The following is a 15,979-nucleotide window of genomic DNA, read 5'->3' as shown; positions in this document are numbered from 1 at the left end:
TATATAGATGTTTATAGTTATCATGAAGATATAGCCCCATGCAAAATATGTGGTAAAGAAATCTGGAAAATTCAGAGAAAACACCTCAAAACGATCTCCTTGCCCTTCCTCCCATGATCCTTTAATTGAAGCATGCACACAGTCTATCACTAACCTGGGTCACATGACTAGCACAGCCTCAACATTCAGTTTTCTTCATAACAGTTATCACAATACAAAATTACTTCATATTTATATATTTTGTGTTTATGTAAGCTCCATTAGGGCAAAGAGTTGCTTTGCTCAGTTCACCCTACATCCCCAGAGCTCAGAGCAGTACTTGGCACAGAAGAGTTGCTCAGTCAATACTTGCTGAGCAAATGATTAATTTACCTGGTTCCACTGCTCCTCTGAGAGTTCCAATCACATTGTAAATTCTTGTCACTTTATTGTTGGAATGGATGTGCATCTTGACTTTTCTAATGCAGAAACAAAGGACACATTCTTAACAGATTACTACCCACAATCTTTAAATCTTACATCATTGTTTAAAAGATTTCTAAATGTATACAGTAACAACATTGGCCAACTCGTAATGACGTAATGCAATCCCCTCTTCAACCCATGGATTTGTTTCCTTCTGGTACTAGGTAGATTTTACTTTTCAGTCATTCTCTGTAACTGTTTTTTTTTTTAATAAAAGGTTCCTCTCTCTAAAAAGAGTTAAAATAAAAGTAGTCTCTTAACTGTGTAGAAAAGTTTCCAGCAAAGCCGGGTCCGACATTGTAGGGCACTTGGAGACCTCCTTTCCAGCTGTGATCCGGTGGTGCTGATCCACCCATTTTTCTATTGAATATGAAAAGTATTATTAGCTGAAGGAAAACTCTGAAGTTACAAGTTAAAATGTCAATGAACTCGCTTTCTTGAGTGTCCATTCATAATAGCTTCTATGAGTCAGGGATAGTGCAAAGTGCTTTGCATACGATCTGCATTTAATCCTCAGCACAACTCTTACGAAGTCGGCTCTCCTATTATCCCCACTTCACAGATGAGGACCATGAGGCTGAGAGAGATTAGGCAACCTGCCCAAAGTCATGCAGCTTCAAATATCTGGTAAGATTTCAGACTCTGTTATCAGTTTCCAATAGTAAACCATGTAAAGTGCTCTCCAGAGCGTGCTCTGAAGAGACAGCTTGATGTCCAAGTCTTCAGGATTTTCCAGTGTTATTTCTCCCACTGATAAACGTACATTCAAAATGTGTATATGGTCATCCTTTACAAAGTACTGTCACACACATCTATTAGGGAAAGAGGAGGAGCAAGGAAAGGATTTTGCTTCAACCAGCAGCCCCTAAAAACTTCATGCTATTTTTTTTTTTTAATGCAAAAAGGTAGACAGATTCAGGTGACCAACCAGTACACGCCAGTAGCCCTGGCTCTCCCTCAGCAGGTGACTGAGCAGATGGATGACACTGTTTACGGAATGGTGGGGCTCTCGCACTTCTACTTCAACATGTCTGTCTTTACTATATTAAGAGCACAGATTGACCTTTTCTTGATTTGAGCGTGGAAACCAAACGTACCTTTGCTAAACGGTGCCAGATAGAAGAAGATGGTTCCAGACAAACTTAAGAGAGTGGGAAACATCAACGTGTCTCTCTCTCGGCTCACATACCCCATGAACCCTATGCTTTGCAGTCGAGCACGCTCTCAGTTTCCTCTTTTTCTCTCTGCCTGCACACACGTGCCTGTTCCCTGCCTACCTATGTGAGGAAACGTGAATAGCTCAACTTGACCTAGAATCTACTCTACATCCAATACTAAAACAATCGCTAAGATTGTATTCTCATGGGAAACTGAATATAAATAATATTCTGTTTTAAAATGCTCTATCAGTGAGTAAATGTTTACTTTCTTTTTTCCTATCTCACTAGGGAGTTTGGCTAATAAACATCTCAAGTAATATACTATAAAATTTATTAATCTATTTATAATAAAATTTCACACGAAAAGTATCAAGTAGCACAAAGGGGCATTTTACATTGGTAAAAAAGTGTAATCAATAGTCAAAACAGCAGAGTATTAAGTATGCAAAAAAGTTGTAGAAAGCAAGTGAAAAAGAACATACATAGGCTTGATTATACATATCTCTACAATGATATATTGTAAACTAATAATATTGATTGTCTTTGGGGTGGAAATGGGTAAGGGGGAAACTTTTTACTGTATACCCCTTTGAATTTTGAACTGTGTAAATGTATTTCCTTTTACATAATTGAGATTATACTACATATATTGTTTTGAAACCCATTTTTTTCACTTAATAGTACAGCATAAGCACTTCAAATATCTGGTAAGATTTAATGATGTATCCACATCATTAAATATTCTTGTACAACATATATTTTAATGGCTTCATGCACTACTGTAGCCAGTAATGTATTTGACTACTTATCAATTATTGAAGATTTGTGTTGTTTACAGTTTTCCACTATTACAAGTATTGCCAAAATCACTTTCATCTTTTAAATATCTTGAATATGTAGACTTTATTTATAAATATGTTTAGACAAATGCATAGTCCATGGCACCCTCAAAGTTGAGCCTAATCCTGAATTCTAATCCATGTGGTAAAGCTAAGAGCCCAAAAGAAAAAAAGAGCAAGGTGCGATTCCTTAACCTGCCCTTAAATTGGACAGACCCCCTCCAACTTTGATGTCAGCCTCCTCACCTGTAAAAATGAGAGCATTGCACTGGGTCATAAGAAGTTTTCTTATAGATACTAGCATAATGATAAAGAATGCCTTGAACTCAAAGAAGAAAAGGGACTAACTGGCCAGACACTTTGGTCTCTAGCAATTTTACTTTCAGAGAAGTCAGTACTCTCTCCTCCTAAAGGATAACGGAGAAGAAGGGACATGTAGATGGGAGAAAGCAGGGCAGGAGAGGAGAAAGAGTTCCAATGTCAGGTGAAACAACAACTCTGGAGAAGTTTCAATAATGAAAGCAGAGGGAGAAGAGAAATAGAGATGAAAATAAAATGGAAGTTGTACTCACAGTGTGTTATTCCAGGTCGTCCAAGAAGTAGACAATAAGAGGATTAGATGAGTAAGAGATTTATTGGGGGAAAGGCCTGTGAGGAAAAGAGCAGGGGAGCTAAGGAAGGCTGGGAAAGGCTTCAGACTGCCATGCAGGTCTGACATGGGATAAAGAGAAAGGGAAGAGTGTCGGCACCTAGTTGAGCAAGACTATCAGGGAGTCCTGAGCCAAAGTCTCCCATCAGAGGAGTCCTGAGCCTCCCAGTGATGGACGCTGCTGTACTCAGTTACTGACTGGGAGCATCTACAGGAAGCATGGCCTTGACACACACAAGTTGATGGATTTCCAAGCACAGTGGCTGGAGCAATTGATCAATTATGCTCCCCGCAGTTGGAGACCTGAAAGGCTCATTTTCAAGGCTGTCACACACTAGATACTAATATGTAAAGTAAATTCCAGAATAGAACGACTATTCTATAAAATATTGATAAAATTATATCCTCCATCCATCTCGGAGAATTTCAGTATCAAATAATGGAGATAAAAGCATAAAAGTTGAAGACTGCCAATAAAGAGAATTACCCAAATAGCGATCTGTTTGTTTCTTACAAACTTACTCCAGGAACTTCTGTGCATCGTAGTATCCAATTGGATGAACAGGAATACTTGGAAGACCAACAGCCTCTGTGATTCCACGTCTATAAGCATATTCTGAAAAAAGTCGAATGTACTTCTAATAAAAATTCAGTCCCTTTCAAAGGTTCTCTGGAAATCACATTAAACACACTTTTAATATTGCATCTCCTAGAACTATTAAAATAAAAAACACAATTTTAAATGTTAGCAAGAATGTGGAGCAACTGAAACTCTCATACATTCCTTGTAAGAGTGTAAAATTATACAGTCACTTTGGATAACTCTCCTGAAAAGTAATGTTAAACAGAATTATGCGTTATGGCATAGCAATTCCACTCCTAGGTATTTACCCAAGAAATAGGAAAACATATGTCCAAAAAAAGACCTGGACAAAATTGCTCATAGCAGCTGAATTTGGGTAGCCAAATACTGGACACGGTCCAGGTGTGTGTCAACAGGAGAAGGAACAAACAATCTGTAGTATAGTCCCACAGAAGAATTCTACTGAGCAATTAAAAGGAACAAACTACCAATACACACAATAACGTGGATAAATCTCAAATCATTATACTGAGGGAAAGCAGCAAGGCACAAGAGAATATATACTGTCTGATTCCCTTTATATAAAATTTGAAATCAGGCAAACTAATCAAAGATGATAGATATCAGAAAGTGGTTGCTTCTGGAGTGTAGTGAAAATTGACCAGAAAGGGGCACAAGAGAACTTTCTGGAGTCACGGAAATGTCCTATATCTTATTTTGAGTGACATAGATGTCTGCAGTTTAAAAAATTTATTGAACTGAACTCTTAAGATCTGTGCATTTTATTACATGTAACCTCTACCTCAAAATAAAGACACACATTCTGTCATTTCTTCAGATTTAAGAAAAATAAGAGCGTTTGCCCATTTTTTCCTCCAAATTTTTAAATTCTCTAATAAGAACTTTAGATGATTGCAAAAGCTTATTCTTTTTATGGGTAAAATGACATAATGATATGTTGTGTAGGATTTGTTTTAAAATTCTCTAGAGTAATAACCAAAAAAGAGAGGATGAAGAGATGAAATAAGATTGACAAAATGCTGATAATTATCTCTACTTTTGTGTATGTTATAACAATAATAAAAAGGAAAATAAAAAAGAATAGGGCACAAAAGGAAATTCAATAAATGTGAGCCCCATTGGGATAACCTGACTTCCCCCCCTAAAATACTATCACTTAACTTGAGGGTAATCAACAGAAATATTCCAGTTAATCTCAAATTATGTTCATATCTATAGCTTTTTATAACTAACAGAGCTTGGGAGAAGATGCATTTTTTTTTAAACTTGGGAGTAAAAAGGTGCAGTAAGTAAAGTTCAGGTAGATTTATGTGCTTTTTGTTATAGGATAATACATATTGCTTAAAAAAAATAATCTATGACAATGTACTATGTTCCAAGAAGATTTACAAAGCCAAAATACATAAGCTTTAGAGCAGTCTACAATTTGATAGAAAAATCAGATGAAGAATAAATATGTAAATGCCACAGATACTTTGGCAACCTATTCTATTATCCAAGTCATACAGCTTAGTTAGTTTTAAACCACACAAACGAAATGATCACAGATTTTTGTAAACGTCACCAAGTAGCCGAGTACATTGAAAATAAATTAGCTCCCTTTGTTAATGATCTACTACTGTCTTACAGGGGAGCATTTCAGCATAAGACAAGCATGTGGACTCTGGAGCCAGACTGCCTGAATTTGAATCCCAACTGCTCAGTTAGTGCTGTGATGATCTTGGGCAGACGGCTGACTTCTAGTCTCGCTTTCCTCCTCTGTTAAATAGAGATAATAATACTATGAAGCTCATACGGCCATTAATGCATGTAAAAAGCTAGCATTTAGGAAACACTCCTTGAAAGTTTTCACTATTGTCTTTACATAGCAACGATGCTATAAACATTTTCTAAACTCTATTTTCTAAATGTGTCATTTCAGGGGTTTATAGAACTTCTGTTCTACTATCCTTTATTCACAACTGAGAAATCCAAAAACTGTGAAAACCATAAATTGGGGGGAATTTACTTGGCAACAAAACCTGATCTGATGCAAACTCATTTGACAGCAAAATCTGACTTGAGCAGACATGAGGATATTTATACTTATTTACCTCTGCTTAGTATGATTATTCATACATTTTGTTGCAAAACTATTTAGATGCTTGCTTCCTGTATGTGAGTGTTACACAATATATGGTATATGTATCATATTACTTTTAAATGTCTGAAAATGTCTGAATTCCAAAACCCATCAGGCCCAAGGATTCCAAACAAGGGATAAGAGACCTGAACCAATCGTTTTCAAAGTTCAAAACTTTTTAATTTACTTCTTAGATGCAAAGAGAATAAGAAAAAGACATACTCTGTTGTATCAAAGGAAATCCTTTCATAAAATCACTTAAAAGTCTCGTTAAGTTTCCTGTGATGATTAAGGCCTGATCACTCACCATTTGCTGGGTAACCAGGCGTGAGAGGGTCCCCTGCACCATTAAGATTTAAGATATTTCCACGCTGGACACCACGTCCAGGAAGATTCCAACCATCTGGATAGGACTTCACTCCAGGTGCAAAGTAATCAGCAGGGTCTGAGTACAGGATGACTCCTTTGGCCCCTGCCAGCTGAGCATTTTGAACCTAGAAAGCACAAAGTCTTTTTTATTTCAGATTAGTTCTTCCAAATTTCGTAATATCAATTTTCATAATTACACTTAAATAAGTAACCAAGGTTTTTATCTTCAATCTTTTATCAAATCAGACCTACAACAAACGACATCTCATAGAGAACTGGCTTTTTGTTTTTCCTACTACAAGCTCTAAAAAGGAGTTTCCAGGGCTGGATCAGCCCTCAGAGCAGCAGATTTGGAAAATGTCCATATTAGTGGTAGTGAGTACTTGCTGTTTCCTTCCACTCATCTAGAAGCACAATAAGCAAGCAGATTCCACAGGCCACATTCCCACTTCTTCTATGGTTGAAAGGGAATACATTTGAAATTTAATTTCCCACAAAGGAGAAAAAAAACTTAACAAATCAAGTGATAGTAACTATAAAAACTGCTGTGTATAAATTGGTTTCTCTTATTACCTATAATAACAACTCATATTAAATTTAATTTAGTAAAATTTTCAAAGATAATATTCAAAAGAAAGATACTGAAGGTTAACAACAAATCCAACTCATGCTTTTTTGTAGAGCACAGACATAATTTGCGGGTACAAAAAAAATCTATATTCTCCCTGAATTTCTATACTGGCCAAATTCCAATGACCCCAGTTTAGAACCCCTGTCTATAAGCTAGTGCCCTCCCCATAAGGTGGGCATGTTACAGAATATGAGAGGATCACAGTGCTCAGATAGTGTTAAGGATATAGTTCTACACATATAAGACATAATATAACTTTTTATATTTGGAAAAAGGAAAAAGAGATGAGTTTTACCTTATTTCCTCTGAAAATTTTCCCATATCTAGCAATCACAATCTTCCCAGAGCAATTGATTTTCATGTCCCGCTCTAGTTTAAAGAAGTCTTCAGTTCGTGCATAGTTAACATACACTAGATCACCCTGTTGAGATCGTGAATGATTTAGTACGAGTTAGATTTAATACAAAGAGGTTTCTCAGCATGGGGACGGTTTCACATCTTTGAAACAGGGAAGAGGCAGAGTACGCAAGACTATCAGAAAAGCACAAACCTCAGATAAGAGATTCAAGGGAGAAACGAACTTGAATGGTGAAGGCAATTAGCTGGGTTTGAGACATATGAATTAAATACATAGTAAGTTTTGTTTGTATCTATCTCCTCTAGAGTGGCTATAAAGCTATAGAAGCGTTCCCCTGAAAAATACATACAAATATACACATACTGCATGTAATTTGAAGGGGTCCAGGCACCCCAGGTTAAGAAGCCCTTGATGAGAGCTTTATTCTCTTCAAAGTACATTCACAGGGGCCGGCCCCGTGTTTTAGTGGTTAAGTGCGCGTGCTCTGCTGCTGGCGGCCCGGGTTCGGATCCCGGGCGCGCACAGACACACCGCTTCGCCGGCCGTGCTGAGGCCGCGTCCCACATACAGCAACTAGAAGGATGTGCAGCTATGACATACAACAATCTATTGGGGCTTTGGGGGAAAAAAATAAATAAATAAAATTAAAAAAAAAAGTACATTCACAAATAGTAGCTTAACGGGGCTTGACAAGCACCAGGTAAGGAAGAAATGTGAGGTAATATCAATGCTTTATGGGGCTGGTTTCATAGCATTAGTGATTATGTTCAAGTCACGACTTCTCTGAGTTTCAACATTCTCCTTTGTAAAATGGCCTGTTAGTTCAGATCAACGTTTTTCAAACAATTTTTGCTCACCTTCTCCCTAAATTAATTTTGAAAAGCAACGTACCCTCTCATATATTTTTAAGTTAACATCTAAAATTGTTTATCATACCTTTAAGCAGCAGTAAAGAATGAAATTTCTAGCATATTATAAATATTAACATTTTTAGAAGCAATTTCACTTCACTTGTTGTGTGTATCCAAAGGAATTTAAATACTATACCGGTTTACATTTCAACATCATCCATTTAAAAAGTATAGGAAAACACTCTTCTCTTCAGCCAGAATTATATCATTCTCTCTTCTCCTTGAACTTGTATTTTGTACCCCTTCCCCCACAGCATTTTACTCTAAAGTAAAATATATCTGTGCTGGACTCTGGGATGTGCCGCCCAGACTCCCCTTCAATAAAGGTGTTCTCGCTCCAGCTGCAGGGAGGGTTCCCCACAGACAGCCTTCAGTTGTCAGCCCCTTCTTCAAGGTCAGCTACAGACAGGCACCTTGCTCAAGGTCATGCCTCTTCTTAGGATGCCACACATTCAATGACTGATCGATGCGGGAGTAAAAAGATCTGAACGTCTTAGTCCAACCCACAACAATTCTGAAGGACTCTCCTGACTCCAGAGCTGCCCACTGGGTCAGCTGAGGCTGTCCCAGAGCTGGCATTGAGCGCGACTTCTCTCTCTGCTTTCTCCAGCTTCCTTCCCTTCCCTGCTACAGATATTGATCTCAAGAGAACACTCCTTAATTAACATCTAGCACACTAAATTCCATTTCAGTTTCTCTTACCTAGAATCTGGGTATGCTTGAAAGTCTTTTATTAATCATTGTCAAACTTCCCTTAATTAAAAATATACTATATATAAATTGAATTTTTAAAAATATTTATTTCCTGTGACAGGCTGTATGTGCTAAGAAAATTCTTCAGGAGTCAGTTATTATTATAATTATTTGTAGTATCAAATTGAATCTAACAACATCATTACAAATTTTTATAAATAATACTTAAGCATAAAATTTTACTTGAAACACATCTTTTAATGATATGGGATGTTAAAACATTAGGTCATGAATCTGTGGATGAATAGATTATTGCTAGAATGAGACAGGACTCAGCATCAGTTCTATGCACATGTCTTGTTTGTAGACATAAGTTCTTAGAAGTCTTGGGATGGGAATGAAAGAAGTTTTGTTACAGAATTTTCACTAAATTATTTAAACTCCTTCCAAGTTACAACCCACAAAATCACACACTGATTTATTATCCAAGTTAATTCTAATGATATCAGTTGGAAACTCAATTAGGCTCATCTTTAATTTTGTTCAATTGCAAACCATTTGACTTGCCAAATCATTTGTTACCCAGCTATCAGAATCTTTCATTATTGTCTCTTTGTTTGGAGCCCCAGAGATTTTTTACAACTCAAAGATATGCTTCATATTGTTTTAGGATAGGTGAGAGATGTCTTTCATTCATAAAATAAGAGAAAAATGATTGTAAATAGGGAGATGGGCACAGACTACCAGCAAGACTTCACCACAGGCGAGTTCGCAATTCTATGAAAGAGGATGCTGAGAAATTGATGAGCTAAGTGATTTCTCTAAAAGAATCCCATGTCTGCCTTTGAAAAGTCGTCACACATCCTAGTTTGAAGCCCCTGTCCTGGCCAACTTCTAATACCCTATAATTTTATTTTGACCATTATTTTCCTCTTTGACTACATGTCTCTTAGCATGTGCACAACAAATTTATAATAGACACTAAAATAAAGTTGTTTCCAAGTTGATTCTAAGATACATTTGACAAACTTGTTGAAGATGCATCATTATGTGCCCAGCAGTGCTCTAGGAATTAGGCATACAGCAAATATCTGTCCTTGAAGAAGCTTATATTCATGAGGAGAGATGAGAGAGAAGATAACAAACAATAAATTAATAACTAAGTTAATTATGTAGTATATTAAAAGTGTTGTAGAAAAAATTTTTAGAAGTTTAAATAGAGTAGGCAAACAGTGACCTAGTACTCGGGTGGGTGCAATTTTAATAAAAAGAGGAAAGTCTATTGAGAAGGTGACATTTGAATCTTTGCTTTAGTAAAAGGATTACTTTTAGCTCTTACATTTCTTCCTAAAACCAATGCAATATTAACGCACTATTACTGATGGCACCATATGTCTGATTTATAATTGTTAGCCCTCTCTGCAGCTCACTCTTATTCTAACTGGGAATACAGAGTCATTAATCAATTTTATTTCAGTGAATTTTGTTTTAGTGTAAGTGTCCTACTTGAAATTTATCCCTATTTAATATCACCAACTTTGGGGAGACTACTTTTTTAAATGTCTGTAAATTGTGACTATCTTTTGATAAATCTGCAATCCTCACAAAACAAATTATGATGGAGAAGGGACTGGAGAAGACATTAGTTTAAAAAATGACAATCAACTTTGAAAACGAAAACAAGTGTGATAGATAAGCCCTCTTGGCACTTCACAAATGCAAGCTGTCACTGTTAGTTAGAAAAAAGCTTTGTTTTCAGACAATGACCTTCTTGTAAAATCTACATTGTACCATTGTTCTATGACTGAGAATAAATACAATCTTGCACTGTTAGCCTAGAATTTTCTGTTTTTTTCAAGCTTCCAGCTTCCCGCTCTTGTTAATAGAGACAGAACTGGGAGGCAGGACCAGCAGTTCTCAAAGCATGGTTCTTGAACCCTCAGAATCAAAACCACCTAGGACCTCCTTGGAAACAAATTCTCAGGCTTCACTCACAACCTACTGAAACCCAGGAGGTGGGCACCAGAATCCATGTTCTACAAGCCCTTTGGATTATTGCGATACACGCTGAAGTTTGAGAACCACTAGATTAGACTCTATTTTAAGGACACTGTCAAATTGTTAATGTTAAACAGCCTAAAGTAGAGCCCAGTATTTTACACTCCAGAGGATTCAGATGTAGATCCAAAGATTACTTAAGGTGAAATATCTTAAACACACATACAGACATACACAATTTAAAAAAGAATTAACACTCCACTGGCTGGGTTACAGGTGATCCAGTGAAACCCACTAGCCAGCAAACCTATCTAATATTTGAACACAAACAACAATGCTATGCAGAATCACATGCTCCTCCTGTCCTCCCACTAATCTGCAATAGTATAAGTCGACTCGAAAGAAACGAGTTAATAATTTCTATGGCTCTCTTATGAGTAGAATAATTTTGTCAAAGTCCAAAAATTACTTGGGGGATTTTAACTGATTATATAAAGGGAATTAATCAAGAAGACCCAAAATGCAAAAACATAAGGACAACAATTGGACAATATCAAAATTTAAGATTTCTTTTCAATAAAGGGAAACATAGATTATGTGAACAAATAGGCGAAAAATTAAGAGAAGATATTTTTAATATTTAAAACCAATATGGGATGAATAACTAAAATATTTAAGAAACCCCAACAACTTAAGAAAAAAGCTAGAAATTCAGCAGAAAAAGAAAAAGACTATAGTTAATCACTTCGCAGAGTGAAAAACCAGAATAGCTAATAAATGTTTGGAGAGGAGCAACCTCATATGTAATTAGAGAAATATGAATTAAAACAACAATAAAACAATTAGATGGGCAAAAATTCTAAAGTTATGTCATTTCAAGTGTTGACAAAAATATGAGGAAAAAAGAACACTCACATGCTGTTGGTGGGAGTACCAATTACTACAGGCTGGACCTTGTGAAATTAAGTATGCCCTACAATACAACAATCCCATGCCTGGTTTACCGTACACAGAAAGACCCTCGCAAACCCCTATGGGGACATGTATGAACATATTCACTCCAACACTGTTTGTGATAATGGGGATTTAGAAGCACACTACGTGTCTGTCACTAAGAGAACAGGAAAGTTATACGTGTGTGCACATAAGATGGAACAATATGCAGTAGTGAAAAGTAATGAACTACCTGACATAAAGCAACATGGAGAGATTTTTAAAAGATCATTGATTGAAAATAATAAGAGATCAAGTAAGACCTAAAGTATAACACTATTTATGTAAATTTAAAATATATCAAACACAAAACAAAGCCATGTATTTTCAATACATATATTGCTAAGGACATAAAAAGAACTAATCAATGGTGATTAAAAAAAAATCAGAAAATGATTGTCTAAGGGTATGTGGAATTGACTGAGAAGGGACGTAAGGGAACTTCCTAAAGTAATAGTAATATTCTATATGTTGAGGGGGTTTGGATTACATTCATTTGTCAAAAGCCAATAAATGTACATTTTGGATTTGCACATCTCATTGTAGTATATTTTATCTTAAAAAACACTGTGGGGGGCCAGCCTGGCAGCGCAGTGGTTAAGTTCAGTGCGCTCCGCTTTGGCAGCCTGGGTTTACAGGTTCGGATCCTGGGTGCAGACCTGCACTACTCATCAAGCCATGTTATGGCAGCATCTCATATACAAAATAGAGGAAGATGGGCACAGATGTTAGCTCAGGGCCACTCTTCCTCCAGCAAAAAGAGGAAGATTGGCAATAGGAGTTAGCTGAGGACCAATCTTCCTCACCAAAAAAAAGCCACGGTGAACAAAAAATAGTAAATATTCCTTTTTCTTATTAAAAAATTCTAGTTTCTTAACTGTGGAAAAAGGGTGAATTTGGATTACATCAAAAAGCCTCTTATAACCCTTTAATTATTGCCTGCATGTTTGAGGGGGATCTGCTTGTTATGTTTTATTTTATTGTTTTATTATTTGCATTTTTACCTCTGGCATTCCTTGTGGAGAGAAAGCACTGAAAGGTGGCACAACATCTGAAACATTTTCATATCCTGGAGGAGGCGGTTCAAATAACGATGTGTTGAAAATCTAGAGACACAAAACATGATAATCAAAAGTAAATCAGGTAAAGTTTGATTACTACTATAAAACAAGGAAAAGTGAGTATTATCTCTTTTCTCAGTAGAGGGTTAATCAATCCTTCAGTATTTTGAGAATACATATCAAATACCCAGCATTGCACTAGAAACTGTGAGGATTTTGTGAGATGAATACACTATAGACTGTGAGAGGTATAAGCACCAGCTTTTGATTTTGGAGAATTTTAATCCCCAAATGAAAAGTAACATTGTATGGTAATCTTAGTCACTTATAACAATGCTAAGATAATTTACTTAGAAACAAATTAAATATTAAATTGACTTCAATAAAAAGTTACATTTTGGGGAGAATCTGCCTCTGACAGTATCTAGATATACTGAACAACATTCACACTGAAAAGAACTAAAAACACTGAACCAAATATAATATCATCTTTTTAAGTGTATCACTGAAGTGGAAAAAATATGTAAGGAATATTCATAAGCCAGAAAAATTACATGAAAGCAGGAATCCTGAAAGGTAGCACTAAAGTCTGCTTTTGCCTTAGTTGGATCTATCAAAGCCTGGGGCCCCATGAGAGGGACACAGGAGTTAAAAGATGAAATCTAGAGCCGGTCCAAATAATAGAGTCTCACAGGAGACCCCTGCATAAAGTGGGTCTCCAAAAAGCAACATCCTTTAGGGTTAAGGATAAACTAGAAATAAACCTATCCCACAAAAAGTGATAGCTTGGGTTAGAGGGTAAAAAAATACCCCAGAGAATTCATAATTCTACAATTTTCCCCTCACTACCTATGTGGTATAAAATCCCTCAAGCAAAAACTTTATTTTAACATGGTACCAGGTTTTGGTGCCCTATGGGGCCTAGAAGAAATTATCAGGAAGAATCAGCTTTAAACCTAGATCCTAAAGAATTCCCACAAAGTTCTAAGGAAGAAGAACTCATAGCCAAAAATCACTACACACACACAAAATAGTACGGAAAAGAGCCAACAGAAAGAACAGAGTAAAATCAGACCTGCAAAGACTACATTTATTATATTATCAGACACACAATATTGAATTAAAGTTTAAATTAGCCAACAAAACAAATTAAAAATAACGTGTGGGTAAAAAATATTTAGACAAACCTGTGAAAAATTAATTGATTTAGGAGATAAATCTAAAGAAATAACCCAGAATGCACTACAGATTCACAGAAATGAAAAATATGAAAGCATTATTAAGGGACCTAAAGGATCAAATGAGAAGGTTCAGGATACATACGATGAAAGTTGTAAAGGAAGAGAATAGAAAGAACGTGGAAGATCTAAATTTGAATATATAATGACTAAGAATTTTCCAAAACTGATAAAAATGATGAACTCTCAGATTCAGTAGGTCCAAAGAATCTTGACCAAGCTAAATAGAAAATAATCTACATGCAGACCCATCACAGTAACATTGCAATATTCAACACAGCACGTAATGTTAAAAGTTGCAGAGAAGAGATTACGCAAGATACCCAAATAGAATACAAATTGGATCGGTAGCTGACTTCTCAACAGCAATAACGAAAGCCATAATTCAGTCTATTATTCTCTCTATGTGCTAAGGGACAAAAATTGTCAAACTACCAATCTATGTCCCACAAAAACATCTCTCCTTTTGAGAATGAAAATGCAAGACACATTTTCCCACCAAAAATGAACAGTTTAGAGCCAATAGATATTCACTTAAAACAAAGCAAACTTCTAAAGGATATCATTCAGCAAAACAAAGCCTCTGAAAGAAGCTCTAGGATGATACAAGGAAGAGTGGTAAGCAAAGGTATTACAAATATGTGGAAAAATGAGTAAACATGGACTCTATATAATAATAATAGTTTGTATTTCCCAAGTTTATAAAAACAAGATTGAATTAGATTATGGTATAAGTTGGTAGTAAATACCAAAATTAAAGCATTCTAAAATGTCTGTATCATAAAAATATTGATTAAATTATGACATTGTTAAGTAGGGATTGGAGTTTTTAGTTTCCAAACTACTAAAAGAAACAAAACCAATAAAATTTTAAAAAGGAGAAGGAGGAAAAGGAGCATTGGGGAGAAAAAAGGAAGAGTAAAAATCACATAGTAAGAAAGTAGAAATGACCTAAGTACCGTATATCAGCAATTACAAAAAATTAAAGTAAAAAAACTTTCTAATTAAAAAGCATAGTATGTCAGACTAAAGAAAATCAACTGTGTACCATTTTAGAAGGAACGATTTAAACATATGTTCACAGCAAGTTTGAAAGTAACAAAACTGAAAAAGAAATACCAAGCAAATACTGACCTAAAAAAATGTTTTATCTTACAAAATAAATTTTAGGGCAAAGTCAAAAAGATAGAGAATGTCACTACATAAAGTTTCAATTCACTAACAATTCTAAATTTGTTTACCTCTAATACTAGAGCCCTAAACTACAGGAAATAGAAATTGACAGAATTAAAAGCGAAATAAAAATAATTCACCCCTATAGTGAGATAATTTAACATTCTTCTCTCAGTAATTAATAAAAATAGCAGACATCAAGGGTAAAGATTTCAAACAATTAACAAACTTGAACTAATGAACAATTGTAAAATCATTAAACTCAACAACTGAAGAATACATATATTTTTTCAAATAAACATAGAACATTTATAAAAACTGATCTCATAATAGGCTCTAAAGGAAGCATCAACAATTGTCAAAGGATTAATATTGTACAAACCACATTATCTGATCACAATATAGTTAATTTAGAAATCAGATCAAACAGATAATAAGAACAACCTTTAATTTTGGAATTTTAAAAATATTTCTAAATAGCTCCAGGATCAAAGAAGAAAACATAGAAATTAGAAAATATTTAGATACTAATGAAAACTAAAATATTTCTTATCCAAATTTGTGAAATCTAGTTGAAGTGGTTCTTAGAAGGAAATTTATGGCTTTAAACACTCATATTAGAAAAGAAGAAAGGCTGAACATCAATAAATCAAGCACTCACCTGAAGATGTTACAAAGAACAGCAAAATCAACACCAGGAAGGTAAAAGAGGAAA

General features: G+C 35.4%; 1 protein-coding gene across 1 annotated transcript in view; it reads right to left on the bottom strand.

Moving 5' to 3' along the window:
* Positions 1-15,979, bottom strand: part of FOLH1 (folate hydrolase 1) — a 53,341-nt gene that overhangs the window by 24,151 nt on the left and 13,211 nt on the right. The window contains exons 4-9 of the mRNA XM_087433571.1: positions 12,797-12,898; positions 7,135-7,260; positions 6,147-6,333; positions 3,636-3,729; positions 727-825; positions 373-458 (exon numbers count right to left, since the gene is read on the bottom strand). Coding sequence (XP_087289697.1) covers positions 373-458; positions 727-825; positions 3,636-3,729; positions 6,147-6,333; positions 7,135-7,260; positions 12,797-12,898 — 694 coding nt within the window. The remainder of the gene's footprint in view (positions 1-372; positions 459-726; positions 826-3,635; positions 3,730-6,146; positions 6,334-7,134; positions 7,261-12,796; positions 12,899-15,979) is intronic.

This window comes from Ceratotherium simum, chromosome 7 (assembly GCF_057802395.1).
Source record: "Ceratotherium simum simum isolate JZ-2026a chromosome 7, ASM5780239v1, whole genome shotgun sequence".
NCBI classification, from domain to species: domain Eukaryota; kingdom Metazoa; phylum Chordata; class Mammalia; order Perissodactyla; family Rhinocerotidae; genus Ceratotherium; species Ceratotherium simum.
Note: the sequence above shows the minus strand (reverse complement) of the source record. Positions and strands in the feature narration are given on the sequence as shown.